The sequence below is a fragment of the Vanellus vanellus genome (assembly GCF_965231255.1).
Source record: "Vanellus vanellus genome assembly, chromosome: 16".
Taxonomy (NCBI): Eukaryota; Metazoa; Chordata; class Aves; order Charadriiformes; family Charadriidae; genus Vanellus; species Vanellus vanellus.
Window position 1 is genome coordinate 7,937,389 of NC_138921.1, and position 24,851 is coordinate 7,962,239.

General features: G+C 42.2%; 1 protein-coding gene across 1 annotated transcript in view; it reads right to left on the reverse strand.

Annotated features, from left to right (window-relative positions):
• Positions 1-3,640: 3,640 nt before the first annotated feature.
• Positions 3,641-24,851, reverse strand: part of ARVCF (ARVCF delta catenin family member) — a gene marked incomplete at both ends in the record, with an annotated part of 171,403 nt that continues 150,192 nt past the window's right edge. The window contains 8 exons of the mRNA XM_082491809.1: positions 3,641-3,742; positions 5,817-5,908; positions 11,320-11,373; positions 12,583-12,673; positions 13,268-13,379; positions 14,559-14,751; positions 16,120-16,270; positions 17,252-17,379. Coding sequence (XP_082347935.1) covers positions 3,641-3,742; positions 5,817-5,908; positions 11,320-11,373; positions 12,583-12,673; positions 13,268-13,379; positions 14,559-14,751; positions 16,120-16,270; positions 17,252-17,379 — 923 coding nt within the window. The remainder of the gene's footprint in view (positions 3,743-5,816; positions 5,909-11,319; positions 11,374-12,582; positions 12,674-13,267; positions 13,380-14,558; positions 14,752-16,119; positions 16,271-17,251; positions 17,380-24,851) is intronic.

The window sequence follows — 24,851 nt, forward strand, 5'->3', positions numbered from 1 at the left end:
CAGTCAGACTATGTATCTGGTTTCATTGCCACACTTGATGTCTACACATAGAGAGACACTGCCCTGACACAAATGCAGATAATCACAGATGTATCTCTTTGCTTCCCTTGATCCGCTGAGCATCTTTGGCCCAATAGGACTCTCCTGCAGGTGAAAAAAACAAATCTTTGCTATCTTAATTTGCTCCAAGCAACTTCACCTTCCCCAGGATCCAGAAGTGACCACTGCAACATATGTGGAAGATGAGGGTCAAAAAGGGGAGGGTGTGAAGGAGCACATGTATCATCCAAATCACTGACAGCTTCTGGCATCAGTCTTTTTCCCTGAATCAACAAATGCTTCCCTCTCCTGCAAACTACTTTACATGGTTTTGTTAACCTATCCTCTGCACAACAATATATATATAGATATATAGACTTTTTTTATTTATTTATATATATGTATTCATGTCAAATTTTTAATATACTCAAGAAGATACAAAGCTCTTGGTACTTGCTTTTTTTTTTTTTAAGTTTTTAATTTTTTTTACAAAAAAAATTTAGATGTTTACTATTACAGTAATATTTTGGGGGAGGTGAGGTTGTTGGATATTTCCCCTTTTTAATTACAAAGGAAATGGCAGGCACTGAAAACCGCAAATGATGTCTGCTAGATTCAAAAATGTGCTTTCCAGTCACACCGTTTTTAGGAGCTTGTTTAAAACTAAATGTGGCAACCGAAGAACAGCGGCAACCAAATAAAATCAGAAAAAGTCCTCTGATGCTACTAGTGAGACATTTGCTTACTATTCTCAGTCTGCTGCCCTCGCTTGACCAATGCCTGGAGAAAATCAGTGATCCGAAGTCGTTTTATTCTCGGCATTACCAGATACCGTCTATGCAGAGTACGTTCTCATGAGGTAAAATTTCCCCCTTACACAAAGCAGGCCTTGGCATCTTAGAGGAGAACTGTTGCATGTGGATGATTTTCACACCAAATGAAATATGTAATCTCAAAACAAAACCAAAGGAACATAGAAATCATGATGATGATTTTAAAAAAGCCAAAACAGTTCCCTTTGTGGCATTTTTCATCAGGATCTACAGCCCAAAGCAAACATGGATCCAACAGTGATAAATTTACCATGAAATATAAGTGACAGACCCATCTAAAATGTATAGCGTATTTAAAATATAAGACATCCTACAAAAAAGCTCTTATTTCCTTCCAATGTGTTAACAGCTATGGCAAAAGAAATGGTTAATCATCATCAATGCAACACTGGTACATTTAAAACGTAAAAGCTCCTTATTGCAATCTTTGAGAACAAGGAAATAAAGAGCCAGCCAACTCCATTTCTCAGCATAGGTTTCTGAACCAGGGACACCGAAACCTTCAATAAACTGCTTTTCAATATGTGGAAATAAAAACAGAGCCATTACAGAATTCAAAAGGCAGAAGTATTGTACACCAGATTATAATGATAATATAGCACTGTGATTGATATAGCTTACTCTAAAAGCAGATTATACAGCTTGCATCAATTTTGTCATCCACTCTCCAGTTCATTTGACCAGCGTTTAACAGTTTTTGTTCTGCATTTTCTCCCTTCATTGAAATCCAATAAACCCACTCAACATTCCTGCACTTTCTGTGGAAATAATAAAGAAAACCTAAACATTTTTCAAAAAGCCTTTAAAAATGTTAGATTCACAGTTCAAAAGAAATCCCCCAAAACAAAAAATAAAACAATGAGCCCCAAACCAGAAAAGTGCTATTATCTTCACAGCTACACCTACGATATTACTTCAAAAATTCTGCAGTTTCTCTTTCCCTTCTGAAGCTGTCGTCTTTGCTGCCACATGACCTTCGTTTCTCATACTTGGCACCATCCACGCATAAGAGTCACCTAAGAACGCAGCCAGCTAGCTGGAAGCTCGGGTTCTCTTTGCTTGCTTGCTTTCTTCTTGCAGGAGTGGGAGGGAGGGGAAGGTGCTGGCTATTTCTGGCGGGAAAGTAACTGAGTTAGAAAGCAAACGGTCTGGCTGTAAGGCATGGTGCTCCGGGGTTGGCAATGGCAATCAGTTGTGTTTTCTCCCCTCATCCTCCTGGAATCTGCAGCCTGGTCAGTGATGCAGCGCCCTCCAAATCTGAATGGCAGTGGTGACTGATGAGATCCTCTGTGTTGATTCAATGTTTGTTTCTTTCCTTCAATTAAAAAAAATGTGGTTGGACCCTAGCCCTGCAAAATAAAGTCAAACTGATTAATACCAGCAAGTAACACGACCTTGGTGATCTACATCACCCAGTGGTAGGACAGTGACTGGAAACGCCAACCTATCCCCAGTATATATATACCCTTCCTCGAAGGGTATGACTGGGAGAAAATGAGCACAGACCTTCTTTTTCAAAGCCTGTACCCCACCTGTAAGCCTTCACTGCTCAGGGGAAGAGTGCAGGAGTGAAGCATACAGGCACTACACATCTGTTTAGCCCTGTCCTCTGGCTGGGCCAACAAGGCTGATGGCACAGTGCTGACCAGCCGTGGGGAGCCAAGGCTGCCAGGGCCTACTCCGTGGCCACCTAAGAGTACCCGGCAGTGCTGACAGGCTGCTCTGGGCAGGTGCTTCCAACCCAGGGACAAAAACAATCTGTAAACACTCAGCACTTATACCGGACTCTTAAATGAAGGAGGCAGGGGGGGAAATCCACCACCACCCAATAACATACAGGAGTTTTCTCTCCCACTAATGCAAGTGTTTCCCACGTAGAATTATGGGAGTAAACGATGTTTTGGAATTCGGGCCTTAAAGGCCTAGTGTCTGCCCTGATGGGAAAGTTGCCCGGTGCCTTCACAACAGTCACTAAGATTTTCCTTTAGTCATAGCCAGGGGCACAAAACCTGCTGTTCCAAACATAGCGTCACATCTGGTGGAGTGCCAGAAGGTATGGCCAGGGCAGAGGGCTGTCTAGCAAGACAGCAGGAGACAGATTAGCAGTGGCAGGAGCAAAGAAAGGCCAGTGACATTACTGAGGAACCTGGCACGTGGCAGAGGCAGAGAACTAGAAAGCAACAAAAAGGCACCTTTTCTTTAGTGACAGAAAAAAAAAAAAAAAAAGAATTTATGTGGGAGCTGTGGGTCATTGTTTATTGTGTCACCAAAGTCATCGCACCTTGCAAAGTAGCTTGCGTACAGCCAGCAGCTTTCCTGCAGACGGGCAGGGCTGCGTAATTCATGGGAACTGCAGGGGACATCCATAAATAGGCAAGGATATGCTTTTCCTTAAATCTCAGCCTAATCCTTATAATGAGCATAGAGGGGGCAAAAATGGTTGGAAGCAGGAACACACTATTCAAATTCATTCCCATGTCCTAACAGCAGAAATCTTTCACATTTCAGCTGACAACCAATCGTTCACGATATTAATTTTCTGTCTATTTTTTGACAGGTTATTTTTTAATCAGTGGTGTTTGATTGTGTTTCATTAAAGATAAACTGAATAATATAAACACCACTTTTTTTCAAAAGCATTTTCATTTGTCTGAAAGGACCCAGTTAGCCATTAGCCTTGAAGAGATTCCACAGCGATACAGATCATGCACGAGACAAGTTAATCACTAGCACCAATTACCATTAAAAGGACCTACCATGCATGCAAATTAGACCCAGGAGTCAACAGGCTGGGGTTTAATGTCACGGGCATCCACCAGATTCACCGAAGCCCTGTTACTCCTGTTAATGTTTTTCCTATTTGTGTCATTCTGCAGCACAGGGTGAGGAGTTAAAGGCAAAACAGAGCGGATTAATCAAACAAACCCACCAAACAAGTCAGCTTAAAGGAGCACAAGGGAAAATTAGTGGTAGAGAAAGAAACAAGATCAGCAAAGGCACAATACTGACAAAAGCATCTACAACAGCCAAAAGGCTACACTTCCCTGCCATCGTTATTCACAATTCTCATACTCTCTTCAACCTCAGAGTCATGGTTATCAAACCATTGACAAGCCAGAAGACCGCACAGATATATTTCTGTTTCACAGTGTAGGGAGAAAGCTGGGTAACTCTGCCCAATGGAGGGCACGGCAGCGCACACCTCTGGGGGTACAGCAGGCTGAGCTCAGGTTACCCCCTGTCCTCAACACCAAGAGGCAGCACAGACTACGGGAGAGACATTGCCAAGGTGAAGGGTTTTTTCTCTTTCTCTCATGAAAGCAAAGCAGCTACTCACTGAACTCTGGGTTGTGCTTCACTTCAGATACACATTGCTTGTTGTGATTTTGAGGGTTCTGTCAGACCACTTTAATGAATTTTGAATGGCAAAAATAACAAGTATTTATTAATTTTCCTGCCTTAGCCTATTTTCCTTAGAAGGACATTGTCTGTCAAGCTCCTCTTGATCAACATTCTTATGTCACTTCGTGCATCCATTCCCACTGCAAAACATATTAGAACTGAGATGAGGAAACTAGGAGGTTTATTTCGTTGACACTGGTTCAAGCAGAGCCACCTCTCACCCCACTGGAGCAGGATGGCACACTGCAGGACTTGAGTAATCAGCTCAGTTTTATCAGTTCCAAAACCAAATTAAGGACCACAACCACATCTACCAAAAAGTCCAACTGGGCAGCCTTTGATGGGGTGCAGCTATACCCAGAAGTGGAAAATTGAAGAGAGTGATCTGTGCTGAAAATATGTCCAGCTGGATTGAAGCCATTCTCTGGGGTGTACCCTCACGGAAAGGCAGGAACCAGCAGGAAATGCACAACCAGGTGAGTTAATAGGGGCAGACTGCTGCAGCAGGACATCCTCCTAACTCATGATCTATGGAAATATTTTTCTCCAAATCACACTTTTATTTCCCGTGTTCAATAGTAGTGGGGTTTCCTTTCAATTGACTGAAGCTTAATTTTTTCCACTGAACATGAATCACCTGGATTTTCTGATATTATCAGCAATGTGCTGAAGGTTATTAAGGACAGCCTTCTGCAAACTAACAATAGCATTTCCTACCACTGACTCTTGTTTCACTGAATCCTCCTCTTCCTCCTCAAAATTACTTCCCCAGGGGAAAACACAAGCTTGTTTTGAGGCCAGAGAGAACTGACAGCCACGGCATTAAGCAACTTTTAAAAAGGTCTGCTGAAAAGGCGTAGCAATGCAACAGAAATGACACAGAGCCCACTAAGCTACATTTGCACACAACTCACGATACAAAGAGCTTTGTGAAGTTGCTTTTGGTGGTTTTTCTGTTTGTTTGTTTTTTTTTTTTTTTTAAATTATACAGTTGTCTACATTTGTTTTCAGAAGGCACACGCATAACTATGCATATGGCTCCCTCCATCTCCCGGGCCCATGCCCACAGTCCACTGCCAGGACTGTAAACGAGTGTTGGGGAAATGAATGCTGTTCACCACCCTGCAGTACACAGACACACAGGCTCACACCTACTTCTCATGCTGAAAACAATAAAGCAGCATGACAGTCTGAAGTGACTGTTCTCAGAACAAAGTCTGAGCATACTTAGGCACTTTAGGGCTAGGGAATACTGCCTGGACGAGGGTGACAGAACAAGCACTTTCTATTTTTACAACCTCATCCACTTACAAGAATACAGTGATTGTCTCCATTTGCTCCTGCACTGGAAAGCAGCATTTTGTTTTTATTTCTCATTAGCCAAATGCTAAGGTTGGTGCCTTTATCTAAGGAAAAAAAAAAAAAAAGCAAAGCCCTTTACAGCCCCCTGGTGAGTAACTACCCTGTATTTCTTGCTGAGGACACCAGGCTTCCTTTCTTTTAAAGGCACTAACTAGCATTCAGCAGGAAGAGGAAGCTCACTTTTAAAGGTTCTTTCTCTGAAGCATCCCCTGTGTTATCACTAGTCTTGTATTTCCGCTCCTTGTCCCGGTGATCGATGGTGGAGTACCCATCTGAGGAGAAATAACACGACAGTTAGGCACGAAGCACAAAGAAGAGCAAAATCAGAACTGATGCTAGCAGAATTCTTCAGCAAAGAAACAGGAAAATAAACCGTCACAATCCGAAGATGCTGGCAGCCTGCTTTTCACATGTGCTCCAGCTCCGAAATTTCATTTTTACCAGCTTAAAACAAACCAGAAAAGCCCTCTTTTTATGTTGCTGCCAGATGCTGGCACTCATTAGCAAGCAGCACTGTTTTCATCCCAGCCTGCTGCAGTTTTCAGTGTGCCCAAGAAAAGCAGCAAGTTGTCAGCTCACGCCCTGGGGCTAATGAGCTCCAAACTCAGCCCAAATTTTGTGTTCCTTGCTTAGCAGACGGATTAATTGGCTGTGTTCATTCTCTGAACACTCTGCAGCATGTTCCCACTCTTCCTGAGCCTGACTACTAGCAGGACACAACAATAATTTGGAAGAGTCCCTTTCAGAGCACTGAGGAGAAAAGGCCTGGCGAGTTGGAAGAAATGTTGATGCAAACCCTGCTGTGCTTGGACTGTCTTTCATTGCAAAGTAGCACCTGTTGGTGCTTTTTCTCCTGACAACTAAGAAACAATACGAAAGCATGACGAACACAAGGAAGAAAAGTGTGAGAGGGTTTTATAAAGAAATGGCTCTAATTATTTCAGAACCTTCGCTTTGAATCATTGTCAGCCAATGCAAATCTTGATTTATTTTCCTGATGCATCAAATTTCCCTCATTATCAGTGACAAATAAATCTTCTCCCGCTCTGCTTTGACAGCATTGTAATCTGGAGTAAATGACACTCAAATTTATAGCTCCCTGTAGGCTTTTTGTTTTCTCCTATGTAATTTCCCCTATGTAATTGTAATTGTTTGTCAGGACATTAATGTTTTCATGTCCTGACAACTGGGTTCTTAGAATGCCACAAAAAGGTTTTACATAAACTGCCAAAATACTCCTCTCTTGGTTTATTACTTGCCAGCCACAGGCCATTAAGAAAAAGTCAGTCATGTTTTTTGTGGGGTTCCCATGGCATAAAGAGGCACTGTTTGCCCACACGACAAAAGCACATGCAGCTAGAGTGACTTGTGCCGAACACAGCTGCAGAGCAGAGCCCTAAATGATGTTTATGCTGCCCCCAGCCAGCCTAGTTTGAAAAAAGCTGTAGTTCTCCTATGTATCTCACGAATCAGAGCGCACACAGACCTGCAAAAAGCACCTGAGGTAGCTTATGTTTATGATATCACGGATAGTAACAGATTATTACTATTAACACTGCCTAAAAATAACTAAAGAATTTTGGAGTTATACATGTAGTACACAGATCTTAAAGCACGAAAGCAATCGCTACACAGAGCTTTACTTACAATTATTTGTTGACAATGAAGATGCCTAACATTCTTGGCTATTCCTTTTGAACAAAAAAGAAAAAACCTGAAGCCTTCCAGCTGCATCCAGCTACCCAGCCAGCGTTTGTGGAGGAACGGATGACCAATAATTCTCTTTCAAATGACACGCACAAATACTGCTAGTAATATCCTAATATAAAGAATCATCATTTATTTAGCAGTAAATCATTCACATAAGTATGTATTTAAATGATGGAAATATGCTGACTCCTCCCCCAAAGTCAAAACAACTGAGCAGTAGCTGTTTACTAATTAATATTAATTACACTCACAATGGTGTAGGCTTTGCATTTTTGTAGTGCCACCATCATGGGTGATCCACAAACATTTTTTAAATCAATTGCCAAGATACAAAGGAAACCTTTAACCTACCCCCAGAAAGCAACAGCTAATAAGTGAAGTATGGCAGCTGCGATACTTCCCAGGGAGCAAGGTCAGAAGTAAGGACTTTAATCACAAAAAATTAAAAGCACAACAGATCTTTAATACTACTGAAAAATAAAAAAAAAAAACATGCTTAGCCAGGACAGCAGCTACAGGAAGATCAAGCTTTTGCACAGTGGCAGTAATCTAAAAACAAAGAATGGTCAAGAACTTCGTTCTTCATATCTAAGTTCCAACACATTTTGCAATTCATACTCTCAGCCCGCTGTTGTGTGATCTGCATGCTAATGGTGCCGCACATATCAGCACAAATGGATTATGTGTTTCTAAAAACCACACACTGTGCTATGACTGTCAAGATAAGCAGCAGCAGAGATAGGAAGTTCATGATTTGACCTAATAAAATGAGAAATATCTCAAAGGAGGCTGCACCAGAGAAGTAACACCTCAGTGCCCCAAGGACCACAGCTCTTCAAAGAAATTAGAAAATACTGCTTCTCCCGCGTTTCAGATTCATTCTAAAAAGTGATCAGAATTAACTCTGTTTCTGTAGCATAAAGGAGACCTATACAGATCTTACTGGTCCAAGGTGTAAATGCGTTGTTCTGAGTTAATACAATCCAACGTATAGACAAAAGTTACATTGGTCAACAGAGGCACATCCCATTCTTGGCTTGTTTATTCCTCTCTCTCAACTTTCTGCTTGCTGTTTTCGGTATTGCTTCACTGACTATCTCCTATTCACTCTGCAGCAACATTTTTATGTCATCACAGATTACAGGACCAAATGCCTGCCGAGTGTCAGTCCATCCGTGCCCTCACACAGCTCTCATCTTATAAAGATCAAACCTCTGGACCCATCAAAACAGAGGAGGAGGAGAAAAAAGTTATACCTTAAGATGGGCATGTAGGGCAGGGGCATCTGAACTATGTGTCTCTGGTCTGAACAATTCTGAGCTCCCAGATGCTCTTGTCTGACTGGCTGTAAGTTAATTGAGGCACAGAAACAGTTTTAGAGAACTTACAAATCTGGCATACAGCCTTGAGATCACAGTTCTGCTGCTTCTACAGACAGCTCAGGGTCACAGCCACCCTCAGGCAGCACCGTGACAATAAGCATTGATGATCTTCAGATTACTCGGTGCAGAGCCACTTGTCTGGAGCTGATGAAGTCTGACAGACCTGAGCTATCTCTGCACTGGGCTGTCTAGTGCATCCCACAGTAACTCATAATACATGTTTTCTTCCATCTCCCAGGACATCCACGCTCTACCCAGGCCCTCCCATTGCTCCAGACAACAGAAATATGACTGGGGTAGTACTGCCAGCTGATGGCGAATGTATCTTTCTGTCTCCCTAGCGACACTGATAGCTAATTAATTTCCTTTACAGAGAAGCATGACCCCACAGCATCAGCAAACGGGCTGAGATACCAATAGCAATTTTCTTTTTGCAATCTTCAAAAAGAATCAACACGGGTTAACAGTAAAGGCCCGAGACAGCTGAACCCTGATAAAAAGAGGCAATAGATGAGCGGCAGACAGGCGGTGATGTTCTGGAACAAGCAGTCTGGTACACAGCAGGGGAGCAGGATGAACATGCTGGGCTGGAAGTGCCTGGTTGAATGGATGGGTATCTCTAATGTGTGTGTGGCACAGAAACTCACTGAGTTCTGCACCAGCACACTCTAACGTGTTTGAGGCAATTACATTTCTGTACCAAAGCAGTACAGCACAAAGACAACTACGCAACCTGGAAGCATCCGAATTAAATGAAATGGATGACACAAAGCTGGAGGCAGATGAGAATTCTCTAAAAGACAGTGCATATAAAGTAGAAAGATCTTAGGGCAAGTGAGGTCAGAAAGAGGAAGGCAAGTGAAAAACACACAACTGAAACCAGGGCACAGGACTTTCTGCAATAAAAAGAAATAAAAAGATAAGCTGGGACGTTGAACAACTGGTACCAATTCTCTGGTACTGTCATGCCTTTTCTTTGCAAACATAAGCGAGGTGAGTCTCTCCTGGAGGCTGAACATAGACTGGTGTGGAAAATGTGGAGATACAACCAAACTACTTGTGGGAGGTACAAACCCAGAGGACTGTATGTTGATGTTCTGCTCCTTGTATCTGCCAGTTCACTCGAGAGTGGAAAAAGAACAAAACCTCCAGAATGCAACAGTCCACAATGAAATTAAAAATCAGAAAATATAGTCTAGAGCACCTCATGTGAGTATGCCCATAGGATAAAAAACATATGGCATTTATACTGAGTTGCTATTCCAGTTCCTTGGAATTAAAGACAGTAAACTGGATAAATTAATTTAGTCTCTTAGTTGACCTCTGAAACAGCACAAAGGTATAGTGATATTGGAGTTAAAAAGCACTCAAGAGCTGGAGTCAGGAAAACTTGTCAGGTTTCATCTAATAGTGATAAAAAGACTGGAGAACAGAACAGCCCAGAGAATCTGCCTTATGTTATACATATGCTGTTAATTTGCATTTCATTTTGTACTCAGAGCTGTACCAGTAACTCCTGAAAGCATAAGGCGACAATTAATATTGAGACTATAAACAATCAGCACTGCCCATACTGCAGCACCTGCTAGCACAGAGCTATCCTGCCAGGCAATCTTCTCTGAAGTTATTTTCTTCCATTGTTAGAACAAATGTTTCACTGGTCCCTTAGGCAAAATACATATGGACAGTTGATTCATGGCAGGTGGCATCTCATTTTTCTAAGAATACGAAAGGTAATATATACCTGTTATTTTCATTTCTGAACATGCTTGGCTTTCAGCTTGGTTCTAACTTGCTATTTTTTTCCAGCTACAATCACAAATAGCAGTATGTCAAACTGTTTAATTTGAAGGCATTAATATGGGTATTTAAGCAAAAATAACGTCAACTGGAAAAAGTAAAGCAAATTCCTAAGAGACCACACAGCAGCTTTATCTACCTCAGTAAAGTATAAAAACCCTCCACAAGTCTTAAACCACAGAGCTTATCAATCTCAAAGCACTTCATTGACAGTAGGTGGCTGTTCTCTGTCTATAGGAAAAGCCAGACTCAGGTAGATGCAGGTAAGTGAAAAGTGGCACCAGGAATATCCTACATACTAATATAACTAATATATATACTATATATATTATATATAGTGTGTATATATATATATATATACACTAATATAACTTATTTTTGGTGTTAGCTACAGAAAACAAAGGCAGAACAGATTTAAATACAAGCATTACACTGAAGTAAATTTTCAACTTTTTTTCCCTTCTGAATCCCCAGACTTCCACTCTGTAATAGGAAATGCAGCTGCCTTAAGGGCCAGAGACTAAAATGAAAGCTGTGTCAGTATATCTCCAATATACTCTTAAAGTAGTGGACAAATTGGTGTGTACACTCTATATGTATTTAAAAGAAAAAAAAAAGGACGGGGAAAAAAATACAACGACAACCAATCTTTTGTAAGGTAATGTTCTGTTTTTAAATGTCAGCTTTATCCACCTGAAATAATATCTCCTAGAGAAATAGTTGAACTTTCCTGTGAGTGACAGTGCGCTCTATTGAAACAGACAGAGAGTTTGATCTATGACTGAATTTACCTGGGCCAAGTTCATCCATAGGTATCATATCACGACTCCCAGTCTTCTCATTATCTATAAAACGGAAACATTGAAACAACTTGAGTTACTGTTTGCTTTTCTCAAAACCTGGTAGTTTTAAATTAGTTACAGGACCAGAGAGGTCCATAAAGTACTAAATGAAGAGGCTACTGTAAAAAAACCCCAAACTATTCAACTGTTATCCATTCAGAAAGGGAAGTTTGATTTAAGCTCTCCAGAGAGCACATGTAATCCTTGTATCTTCTGCTTTGGCACTGTAATATAGAACTCCCGCTCCCCAGGTGATAACAGAAACCACAATTCTGCTTTGGACTACCTACTGCTATTAACAAGCTCCTCTCCAGTCTCTCCAGAAGACCAGAGAAAGAAACTAAGTAAGGGAGCAGCTTCACATGGCACACAATCCAGCCCAGCAGCCTGCTGAGCCGACAGAAGGCTAACCCACAAAGAAAACAAGTTTACTGTCAGATCAGCAAACTGATCCAAGTCATCCTCTGTCTGCCTCCAGATTTGACCAGACAGGGAAAGTGGGCAGTGGCAGTGTGGAGCTGTCTTTTTTGCAGCAATTTGCAGTTAAACCAGGTAAAGTGCAACATGGCAAACTCTGCCGTAGGAGATTATACATTTCTGAAAAGAAATTTTGACATCTGAGTGTTAGACATTAGAACCAGATTCAGAGACAAAGCAATCACAGTGAAATTAAAGCTGTAGCTACACAAGTGTTGGTATGGCTGCGTTGAGGCTCATGAAAAGGCACAGCCAGATTTAGCTAGAGTTTGGATAAACCCATCGCCAATGAAAAAAAACTGTACAGTAGAGGGGGAAGCATTGCTGAAACAGGCATGTTATTTTAGAAAAGGAAGAGACTCCAGTACTGAGCAGGGGTAAGGCCAAGCTCGCTGCCTGGCTGAAGGCGAGATTTATTTATAAACATGGCTGTTCTCCTCTATCGAAGTTCCAACTCATGTCTATCCCAAATTCTCCCAGGAAGATTTAACTGATTATGTTGCATACAAGTTGCAAAACCAACATCAGTAGCGTACATTTCACAGGGAAGGAATACTATCCCTATCCAGCTAACAGGACTGATCATTTGGGGACTGTGGGGTAATCACCACATAAATAATACATTTTTGTATATTATTTGCCATAACAAGGCATCACGCTGTAACAAAGATGTGGCAAATCCAGAAATCAAGCACGCAAAGCACAACAGGAAAAGTGATAAAGAGCAGAACTGACCTTGACTTTTATCCACCAGAGGCAAAGTGCTGTCGTCATACCCAGACCTGCCAGTGGTACCTTTGGAGCCCTTCGGAGTTGCAGAAACAGACTAGGAGACAAAAATCGCACAAATAGGGAATTGCTACTCAGGGAAACTGAACAAGAAAAATAAACAAACCAACAGTATGGAGAGAGATTATGGAATGGTGCTAACCTCCCTTCTGTTGATAATACGGCACTGGAGTATTTTTTATTTTCATACAGACTTGTAGGTGGATTTTTTTCCTGTTATCTAAATGGCAGCATTGTTGGTCTGCAAAAGGGGCAAAACCTTTTCACAAGGAAAGATGAGGAGGCCGCGTGTCAAGAACAGGTGGCTGCCCTACGCTGCTAGATGGGACACTTCAAATGAGACACAATTAAGGCAAGACATGCTGATTCCTCCCCCAGAAAAGTGTGGGCACTTGGCCCTCGGTGTATACTTCCAAAACCTAAAAAGCCACATTTTGCAGACCACTAAAAAGCACACTCAGCAAGTATATGCACGATGCTGTGACTGAACAGAATACAATACAATACATTGTTCTGTCACTAGAAGAACAGAACCAAAGGCCACAATCCGTCAGACTGTAATATTAGACTAAGTTAGGGCATCTTCCACTCAGGCATTTCCATAACTAAATCTAAGACCCAGCATCTTTACCTGGAAGTGTGATTTGTTCCACCCATCCTTCTGCAGGGCATTTCGTAGTTCTTTATAGCTCCAGATCATCTGAAGAACGTGAGACGCTGCTTTTGTTTCTCGAGGAGACTGGCTGATTTGCAAGACAAAATTAGGGCTTAAGTATCAAGCAATGTAAGACTATTCATATGCTGACCTCTGCACCAGAGCACTATCCAGTATTCTGTACTGCTATTCTTTGAACCTATAAGCTATAGGATATATAATAAATCATTCAGTGACTTCTTCATATCTATAGGTATTTGCTGACAAAAAAAAAATAAAAAATTAAATTCTGCAGATTTCTGGGTTTTCACGTGTATTCCTGGGCGAGTGCTGAGGCCAGGGTGACCCTTTTGTCTTGCAGCTGTCATAACAAAAACCAGATAGATACCATCCTGCCTGGATTTATTTTAGCAAAAACCAAAGTGCTAAGCCACTTTTTAAACCTTCACCCAAACTGACATACATTCCTCACAATTCAATGAAGTTGTTTCATGGTTTAGAATACCTTACAAAGGAATTTGGGCCAGCAAAAAATAAGTTATTTTTAGACAGAAAATGAAATTTTATCCATTCCTTACTAAGTACACAAACACCCTCTATAAAATGATACAAAGTAGACTCTTGGTTGGCTTCCATATTTTGTAACAATGCAACGCAACAGTCTTCAGCTACTCTCCCAAAAGTTTGCTGAACACACACCTATAATGTCTAACTGGCCGAACTATATGAAACAAACTTTTCTCTAAAGCAGTCAGAACAGAGTTTTCAACAGAACTGCAGAGTGAACATTTGTCAATTCAAATTACCACCACCAGCCCTTCGGCCAGAACAATTACTGCACATCATTAACCATTTTACTTAAACGAAACAGATTTCATCACTGGCATTCCAGGAACAGAATGCTGCCACAGGAAAAAGGCCTCCCACACTAAAAATAAAGTGTTGGGTTGGTTTTGGTTTTTTTTTTGTGGTTTCAATGCAAACGATGTCTGCTAAATGCATACATGGTGCTAAGATGTACCTGACAAAGAGAGAGCATGTCTTAACATGACTGAAGTGACTGCTCAATTAACTTTTTTTTTTTAATCAAGTAAACCTATTAAAGGCACTGACTGTCTTTACTGTGTATATATTAATTGCCCTGAAATTAAAGGCTCTGAAAGGTTAGGGTGCTTGAATACTTTCACAAAGCAGAAGCTGCTGTTCATAGTAACATTTTAATGTTTGCAGCGAGTTCTTAAGCATTTTGCTTCCAACTGTCACTTACCTTGACTTGCTGATAGCTACCAGCTTCTGAATGCCCTGTGTCTGGATCAGAGACCTTGCATTTTCTGAGCTGTCAGTAATGATTTCATGGATGGTATTCAACACCGCAACCACTGTATCCTCTTCCAGGTTCTTTGCAGATCTCTGCTGCCTGCTGGGCAAATTTCTTACCAGCTCACCCATGGCATAACTACCTAGATAAGGGGAAGAGATACCATTAGTCAGCCCTAATAATCATTTTGGCTTCCCATCCTGAATGATAAAACTCAAGGATGTTTGCCACGTCAAAAAACTTTATAATGCACATGTTTTCAACCTCAAGACTGTAACTTAACAGTTTGTCATTCATTATTTCGAGGTGATTGAGAGTTGATACCCAAGACAAACTTCCTTATCACGAACGTTAAAAGGTATTGGGGGAAAAAAAAAAAAAAAAAAAAATCTTTATTGAGAATTTACAGCCAGCATCTATCATACTTTGCAATGCCTGAGGCAAAAAGCATCCAGTAGCTGCTGCTAATGCCACATATTCATGCTAATACACGCACATGGCTTACTCAACTTAGCCTTGTAATAGGCCTTCTGGGACAAGGTGTGCAGCCATGCATTTATTAACCTTCCCCCAGCAAAGGTAAGAGTATTGCCTCCTGGGTGCCGTTAGCCTTCTCGGTGTATAGTACTGCAGAAAAAACAAGGAGTCCGGAGTTTATCACTCCCAGGTGTCCGTCTGCACCATTTGCCTAGCTACACCTCTGAACTATTAAAAAAAGAACCTGATATATTACGGCAGAATCCCACCTTGCCATTTGTATCAAGTATCAAGTTGGATGATGGCCCTAAACGTGTGACCAATATTTCCTGGCGTGACATGGTTATAGTTTAAACAAATACATCAGTTAAAGACAGCAGCGTTCAGAGGAAAACTCAACTCACAGCTGAATCTTTCAAGATTCCTGCTTATGGGCAGATGAATGCTTATCTACCCCCTGGACAGGAGCTAGTGAGCACTGCTGAAGAACTAACTTCAAGAAGAGCAAGTTGTTTGGTGTCCAGTGTCTACAAGTAACTACCACACACAAGGATGAGAAGGGAAGGAGGAAGCAAGAAAAAAGGGACAACTTTAGAGCCCACTGCACTTCCCCGGGTTCGCTTCGCATGCCGAGGGCAAGACTCCTGCTCTAATCTAAATAGCAGGCCTAAGGAGCAACGTCTCTGTAACCACCATGCACGACTAGGAGCACAAGGGCCACATCAGCGAGAGCTAAGGGAGAGACAAGAAACCTCTTAACCCACCCAATTCTCTGCACACACACCCCTCTCCCACACAAGTCTACATCTGTTTTTACTCCCAAGTTAGAGATTTCCCTCAAACCACAGCTCCTTTGCATGGGCTGGAAACGCATTCTGAAGTAACAGCTCTGCACTTAGTGGCTACAGAGTAATCTTAGATCGTGCAGATGGAAACTGCATACAAAATGAATCCTCATCACAAGCAACAAAAAATACGAGGTCTCTCAAGGGTATCCAAGACCCCAGCATGGTTAGAAAAGTTCAGAAGATACCTATAAGATCTTTATTGCGACGATCCATGGAAAGGTTTCTCAGAGCAATTGACACAGCCCTCACAACCTTGTCAGAGTCGGACTGGAGCAGCTCCACAAGCACTGGCAAGCCTCTCTCCTTCCGCACTGTTGCACGGATGTACGTGGACCACTGATCAGAACACACAAGGGAAAAGAAACAACACAAAGTATTGTGAGTTCATACACCTGCCCTTTCTTTGCCCCTGGCATTTCTTCCAGTACTGTAATTAATTTTTTTTTTCCCTGCAAAGGCTAGTTAGGTTGCATGTGCTGATGCATCTATAACTTAACCCATCATTCAAGTTCATCAAGCGCCGAGGAAGAAAGGGTGTCAAAGTTCATCCTATAGCTTAGCAAGCTGCTGGGGAAAGAGGACAGAAATAGAAGGAAGGAGCATCATCTGCCAGCATCTGTTCTGTACACACCTCAGTGTGAAACACAACCCTCTGGACTAGGAAAAAAAAAGAGGTCATTTGGAGGGAACAGTAAAGCATCCAAAGCATCTGTTATCTTCCCCCACCTCCAATTTAATGCCTTTATTCTGTTTCATGATTGATTTTAAAATAAACTGTATTCAATACAGCTGTGAAACACCACCTCAGGCTGCTGATCAGTCCCACTTTGCCATGCGGTTCTAGGAGCGATCAGGCATACCTTTGAGAGAACCACCTGATGAGTGCTGGGGATGCTTCAGATAGGATAGCAGAGAGGGGATGATTCAGATAGGATAGCAGAGACACTTTGGAGTGCAGTTTCCTGAGCGATCTGACAATCCAATGAATTAAATATTCAGGACACCTAATCATCTAACAACAGGCTTTTTTGAATGGACGAAGCAATGGTTAAGTGGTTTAAGTAGTAAAACCTGCTCACGGTTAAATTGCCATGATCTCAGTGACACTTCTACTATGTAAACACCATCTGTCCAGAAGATGCAAAACATCTTAAGTGGGCAAACTGAGATGGAAATAATTTCTTTGGAGTTCCCACCTCCTTCCTTTTTAAAGGAGATATAAGTGCGCTGTTACCTTGTGCATTTACAAGGGGCCACAGCTTTGTTCTTTACTTATACAAGGAAAACAGAAGAGACTAAAGAGAAGACTGCTCTCACCGTCCAGTTACCAGCACTGAGATTCTGCAAAGCCCCTGCTGCAGCTTCCAGAGTGTTGAAGTTCTGACTTTCGGTGAGGATGGAGAGGTACAGTCGGACCACATCTGGCTGGTACAGTAATTCAAAGCCTGCAGGCAGGGGAAGAGGGGAACAGAAGCAAGAGAAGCAGAGAAGGCAATGTATGAATAAACACATAACATACCTTTATTTAATCACACATAAGAACAGCCAAGAGAAAGCTACGCCACAGAAAGAAGGGCTTCTGCCACATCCAGGACACTTTATCCACAGCTGTTGAAAATAATGCACACAGGAACTCATGCACAGGACATTCACCTGGGCTGAAGGTTCCTTTGCTTGTCTTCAGGTTGACAATTCTTTCTGAAATCTGTGCTATGCTATATACTGCCTAGGACGCTGAGTATACGTGTGTAATCAAGGTGACACGAGACAATTTTTGTCTGCAACTATTCTTACTTTGCATCTCTAGACTGGGTTGCAAATTCACCTTGTGCTCATGTTTTCATTGAAATCTATCTCAGTACCTTCACAGACACAAACAACAGGGCCAAAGAGAGCCACCTACACAATCAGCCACCCCCTTCTCACACCTAGGTGACAAAAGAAAGATGCAAGACGTCAAAGCGACTAGAATCCCCAACTGGTAGGGGCAGGGAGGAATGCTGACTCTAAATATTAGGTGAAGAAATACACCAGCATTGTACCACACCGGGAGACTGCGACAGACACACGTGTTAACTAAATATCCCCAGAGCCGCCACCAGATCAGCTTTGCAGTTTAAGCGCAACAGGAATAAGAACTACTCCCAGCTCTGCCACAGATTTCCTTTTGTGATGCTGAGGAACTGACAGTAGCATCCGTGTCTTGACTTCCTCATCCAGAGGATTAGGATTTATCCACCTACCAATATTAAGAAGGGGATTTTAGACAAGAACTTCATAATTCCAATTTGTTGCATTTTTGAAGCCATTTTTACCTACCTTTCTTCATTAAGTGTGGCATGACACACTGCGTCGATGAGGGAAGAGCAAACATCCAGTTAAAGGACTTGCCAGACAAACACGATCTCAAAGATCATGGGGCTGTTCAGATTATGTGAACAAAAAACTAAATGCCCTGAAGAGTTTTTGGTGAGTGCAGGAAGGACAAGCAAACTAGTCAACATAGGCTCATCTGCAGTCACTGTAGCTGGAAGATATTTCTGGATTGGTGGCTTTTGGGCTGTTTGCAATAAATAAAGTTCAGCAGGCATTACCTAGGAAAGGGTTTTTAGAAAAACATGACATGAAAGAAAGCATAAAGGTGCGAAAGAGCTTGTGCAAAAAGGAAATCTGAAGCTTGTTTTGAGCAGAAGATTTATATTTTTTTTGATTTGTACACATGAAAAGAATGTTTTTCACATAACAAGATGCTGTCCTAGAAGGGTAGCTTAATTCAAAGTGAGTTTTCCACTAGCAAGACAGGAAGCCTACAAACACAAATCACTCCCTCTCTTCAGCACTTTCTCTTCAAAATCAACCCTCTCTACATCTACATATTTTTCAGTACATATCACAGATTATTGTATTTCAGACATCTCTGATCAAATCTAGAAGCAAGAAAACCGAACATTGCTATCCTATCATTTTTTTTCTTTTTCAAAGTCTCTGTTGCTAAAGACTTTCTGAAATTAAAGCCTTACACTTCAAATCTGTTTCTCCATATATTTCATACTAGTTATTGCTGTAGGACTATGTGAGTCAAGATCTCAGAACTCAATACTTTAAACCTTGTATAACGCTACCCATAAACACAGGCCATGTTAACCCCCTGGATATACAGAGCTTATTTATCCCATTGAAAGCAAGAAAATGCACTTCATCAGCCAAGGGTTTCTTTGCTCCATACCAAAAGGTTGATCTATGCACGAGGATCCACGAGCTCCCATGCGCTGGCTCATACTTTCCCTGCTCAGCATCTCACATGCATCCCAGCACGCTTGCATTCTTCTCCAATGACTGGACAGTTACCCTGCTCCATGTCTGGGACTGCTTTTAATGCCACCACTTGCTTGCTACATGACACCCCACAGATATGTGCAAGCCACAACAGATGGTGATCCCCAAAGGCATCCTGCCAATCCATACCGCTTACTTTCCTCTTCTCCAATGTCCCCTCCTTGCATAGGGATCATTGCCCTCTATATTGAATGCTGAGAAAAACTGTAGTTACTTAATACATGAAGCATGAACAGTTGTATAGCTTTTCTCCATTCCTCGAATAAGTTTGTGATTATCTGTCTCCAAAATGACCTTCATATCTCCTCTTTCCCCTGCCACTTCACAAGGTGAATTGGCAATCTAAGAACTCCTCAAGAAAACACACCACTGCCTGATAAGCATGTAGTATTCCTTTCCTGAACACTAATACTTAAAGAATCTCTTAGGAAAGCTTACTGGAATTTTGACACTGTTATCTTTTAAGGAAGCTTTGCTGAAATGTAAGTCAGATCAGAAACAACGGCAGGTTCATTAACAGATAATATTCATACAGAACATTTATTGCTTCTGTATGAGAGATCAGACTTGCCTGTTGTTGAAAGGCATGCGATTGTTCAGCCAGTCTCCTCTGATGGCTTTGTTTTAAAGTGCCTAGTTATAATTTCGGCGTACTTGGAAACAGCCCCACACGTTCGCCCTCTTGCTATTTAAGCGCAGTCTACAATGTGCCCTTTCTGGCAGCCTGTGCGTTCCTTGCTGGCTGGACACTCTTCCTTCTTTGCAGCACCTCACTGTGTATGAATATTAAGACGCAGCAAGCCCCGCAGCCCCGCTCACCTCCCGTGGACAGAGCTGCATTCCAGTCACGCGCCTCCCACCCGCTTTCTGTCATTACTTCTCTTCATGCATGAAAGCCTCTCCTTTTTCCTACTCACTAATGTAAGAGCATCTCAAAAATGTCTTCACCTTCTCTCTTCAATAATTCACAGCATTTCCTCTACCAACTACTAGTACGTTTCTGCTTTGGGGCATAACCCCCTAGCCAGTTTGGTGCATGACTCCCACCTCACTCCACACATCCCCACTTTGCAACTCCATCTATGCCTCTGCCCCATTACCATCTGTTTTAAACAGAGTTAGCAAGTGCTACGCACCCAACACGGAACTCCATCCTCCTTCATGTCTGCCCCCTCCCCTCCACTGCTGCATGCTTCCAGCTCTGCAGCACTCCTGTCTCTGCCTGGCTACGCCAGAAAAAGGCGGGCAGGAGTTGCTAAAACAAAGTATTACCAATGCCCCTCATGGATGGCTGCTCATTAGCGGAGATGAGAACCTAATAGCGAGAAAGTTACTGCTGCACCGGAGGGTTTCTCCCTCATTGACAGCAAGCTGCCACTTTTCATAAGCGTTATAGTCCCTTAAAAAGAAACAAACAAGTTTTATATTTTCTCCATCTGCCTCCTGTCCTAATGAATCCAGCTCTGCTATTTATAGGATGCAATTTGTCTGAATTATTATAAATTTCCTTCCAGTGTTGTGTGGAGGCCTCGCACATTTTTCCATGAAGCACTTCAAGCACGTTCCTGGGAAGCACAGCTGGTCTCACCTCCATTAAGCACCTGCTTCTCTTCAAAACTGATTTCCTTAATTTCAAGATCATCTTAATTATTTTTTCAGGTAATGCTACTTTTGTGCAATATACAGCTAATTGCTTATACCCATTTTTTTAAATGGAAATGAGGAAAGAGGGTCATTAGTCATAGGTAATACATCAAATGAAAAAAACATCCACTATTTTTCTTTTTCTTTAAAAAGCTGTTTTAATTATAACCCAGATTCTGCACTGCCCTTAAAAAGGTAATTTCTCCTGGAATAAAGGAGACTTTTCCATTGGTTACAGATTTGTGCTGAGTTGCAATCTATACTGTTTCCTCCTGGAAAAGCATGAGGATAAGTTGTTTATTGCCTTTTTTTTTTTTTCATTGCAGAAAGCAAAGCAAACAAGTTCACTATATTAGCTTTTGCCTTTTAGAGAAATGAAAATGCTTAATGGTGATGTCATTGGGAGTGTCAGACACTGGACAGCATCTAAGGACTCCCCCCAGCTAATGGCATTAATGTGTAACAAAGGAAGATCTTCCATATCAGGCTCATCTTCACCAACATGCTGTACTCTCAGCTTTCTGAAAAAAGAAAGGTGAGCTTCTTTGCAGCAGAGTTGCTCAAAACTGGCAAATGGATTCATTCTGTGTGAAGTTCATGCTACCAGGAGGTGCCAAGTGGATTATCCTTTATTTGCCCACAGAACAGTGGCAGCACAGACAGCAATTTCAATCCTTAACGGAAAACACCTGAGGAATTAACTGGGGATGATTAGCCATCTCAATCCATTCAACCCTCAGCCCTTGTGCTGAGAACGATGCAGCAGTTCCTGGATTATTTCTTCCAGAAAACTATTTGCTTTCCTCTTGGCAATGCTGATCCCGTGCCTATACTTAGCTACATTCTGGCAATAACATAAAATATTGCACCAGGTGCCTATCTCTGATATGCCACCTTAATCCCAAATTCAGACAGCTCTCTTTGGAGTAACGTTGCCAAACCTATTCCCCTTCACCACCCATCCCAGTTAGAATTTATTCTCCCCCTATGGGCATGGGAAATTATACACATGTGGATACTGTCAGATGAGAGTTCTGCTGTAGCAGAAATGTGTTGCCTCATTTTCTATCCCTACAAAAACTCTGAGTTGCTATTTAAAAAAAGAAAGGCAATTTCATACAAAGCTGGAAGGATGCTGGCAACGCTGTAGGAAAAATGAAAAAAATGCTAGCCCTAGGGGAAAAAAAAAAGATCACTAAAATGAACTCTGATAGCTACTGAATCTTGCAGTGTTCACAGGGTTATTTACATTAGTGTTCTGATTCGGACCAATTTTGAAGCAAATTTCCCACTTACTACGCTTTGGTTCCCAACACAGAGCAGCAGCAGCACCACCTCGGGCTCCTTTTGGGATGAAATCAAATCAAGAATGCACTCTGGGGCCACACGAAGGGTGCGCTGACCAGGAGGGGAAGTTCGAGGCCGACCTGCTGCCCCGAGCCACCCAGCTGGCCAACATGGCCAGTTCCGAGCGCAAGATGTGACGGCCACCGGCAGATGGAGCGAGAGGAGCCCAAACCGCAGCTTCTCCGCAAGGTCATATACTAACAGACTTTGCAGAGTAAAAAAGCAGCTCCCTAAGCAACTAGAGAGCTATGAGCCAGAAGAAAGAAAAAAAAAAAAAGAAAAAGAAAGTAAAGAGTCATGTCAGTAAAAGAAACAATTTGATCCTGCAAGAAAAGCACCACAGATCTTGGACTCCTGCCCTCTGCCGACACCAGGCTGGTAACTTCATTAACAGCCTCTGTAGTTCATTGTTTGCAAATTAAACAGTTGTTAACCAGAGTTCAGAATTATTTGCTACAAAAATGTTTTCAGAACATGTAAGCGGCAAATCAGTCCAGCAGCTCTACCCTCCCCTTGCAGGACACCTCACCCCGCAGTGCGGTTTGTAACAGACTACATGAAAAACCCCAGAGAAGGCGGGGGGGGGGGAGGCAGCTGGTTACTTTTATAAAAACAGTAATCAGATCTTTAAAAAACCCGACCCATCAGCTCGATTCCATCTGTATGCTGTGCTTCAGCACCTGGTGCACAAAGCAGCTTGAATGCCAACATAAACTTGCAAGATTCTTCTAATTGAAAGGCTTAACAGTAGTGAAAACGCAGCCAGCTCCAACAGAGCCAAATGCTTGGCATAATCGATGGAGAATGCAGCTCCATGCAGATACATGTAGAATACTGAGTGTCATACAACAGAGGCATAGCAAGTTTCTGCAACGAATGAAGAAGAAATAATAGGTGGAAAGTTCTGAATAGTCCCTGTAGCTTTCACTTGAAGGTACAGTACAAGTCAGGACAGGTAGGGCGCTTACTGCAGAGATTCAATCAAGAATGCAGCATCTACCACTGAGCAGGAGCTCTGAAGACAGACAGAACAGCCTTTGAATAGTATTGAAAAGAACAACCAGAATAATATGGGACACACGAGACTCAAATCAGGCTTGAGGGAATGTTTAACAGGAGTTTTTCTATTTAGAAAATGAACACCATAGTGTGTGACCTTTCCAACTAATCTACTAAGTCACACACAAGTTCTAAAATTACGTAAACTCTTCCCAGTTTACTCCCACAATGAAAGAAGCAATGCCACGCTAGTTAAAAAAGGGAAGCAAGCAACCCCCCAAGCCCAAAGGGCGTAAGAGGAACGTTACCAGCACTACCAAGTGTGGAGGTATGCAAAAAAACTACCTCCAGGAGCCAGGCTGATTGCAGGGAAGGCAGAAAGGCAGCAAGGAAAGGGAACGGGAGTGCAAGGCAGCACAGGAGAAATAAGGACGCCTGGGAAAGCAAACTATTTTTTGCTATTTCTATTATTCTTTACATTTCCCAAGCTCCACAAGCTGTCATCAAAGTAACTCCTCTGACAGAGAGTGCTTTGTAAGAGGTTGGTTATATTCCACTTCATATCCAAAGAATATGCAACTCAACAAAGAGATGGCTCAATTAAACACAACCCATTTTGACCTTGTGTGAGTTCCAGCACTTCTGCTTTCTGTGAGCAGACATTTTAAAGCTAATACACAGTTTTGCCTTTCCAAAGGCCCTGCAAGCAGCCTTTCTCCCAACCGCGCTTGACACACTGCCCAATAACAAAGGCTTTTTTTGAGCATATGCAGCTAAGTCTCTTGGCAACTGGAGATGTTCCGTTAACAATCTTCTCTCCTCTGTTCACTAATCAGCAGCAAAGGCTCTGGAGGACCAATACTTAATCAGGATCTGAACGTTGCTGCAGATAACCAGAGCACTCCCCGAGCTGCTCACTGAGCAGGGGATGTGGCATCCCACAGGCCCACTACAGAGGGGTGAGGGATACCCGGCAGCCAGGCTGGTGCAGAGATGGGAGAGATGCTGAAGGTCTCCACTGACTGGGAGAGGAGGCATGCGGGTGAACTGCAGCACGTTTAAGCATTTGTAGGTCACCTTTGGCAGTGTTTTTTGTTTGTTTTTGAGAAACACCATTGTTACAAGCAGCAATGCTTCAGACCCGAAGTTAACATTAAGCCCTTCGGCTGAATGATCAAAATGGATGGTTCATGTAAATAGCTTCCTTTACCCCAGTCCCAGAAGACTTGCATCTGACCTTGGAGACTTTAAGTACAGTACATGAAATGTTAACACTTGCTCTCTCGCCAGTTTCTCTGATCCAAAGCTATTATTTACTTCACAGTGATAACTGAATGAATTTTCTTTTAAGGGGAACAGGACAATCATGTTATTCCAAAAGCAAGTCTGTTTTGTACTGCAATTTGTATCTAAAAATCAAACATTAAATAAAATTCTCTCCCTCTCTCACACACACAGAACAGACATTGTAGTCTGTGCTTTGTGAGCTACAGATCAAACGCAATCTGCTTGCAAATACAGGTTCCCCTTTTCCCATCACCAGCTCACCACAGTGTTTGCAAGCCCCTGGAACGCACTCCAGGCCCTGCGT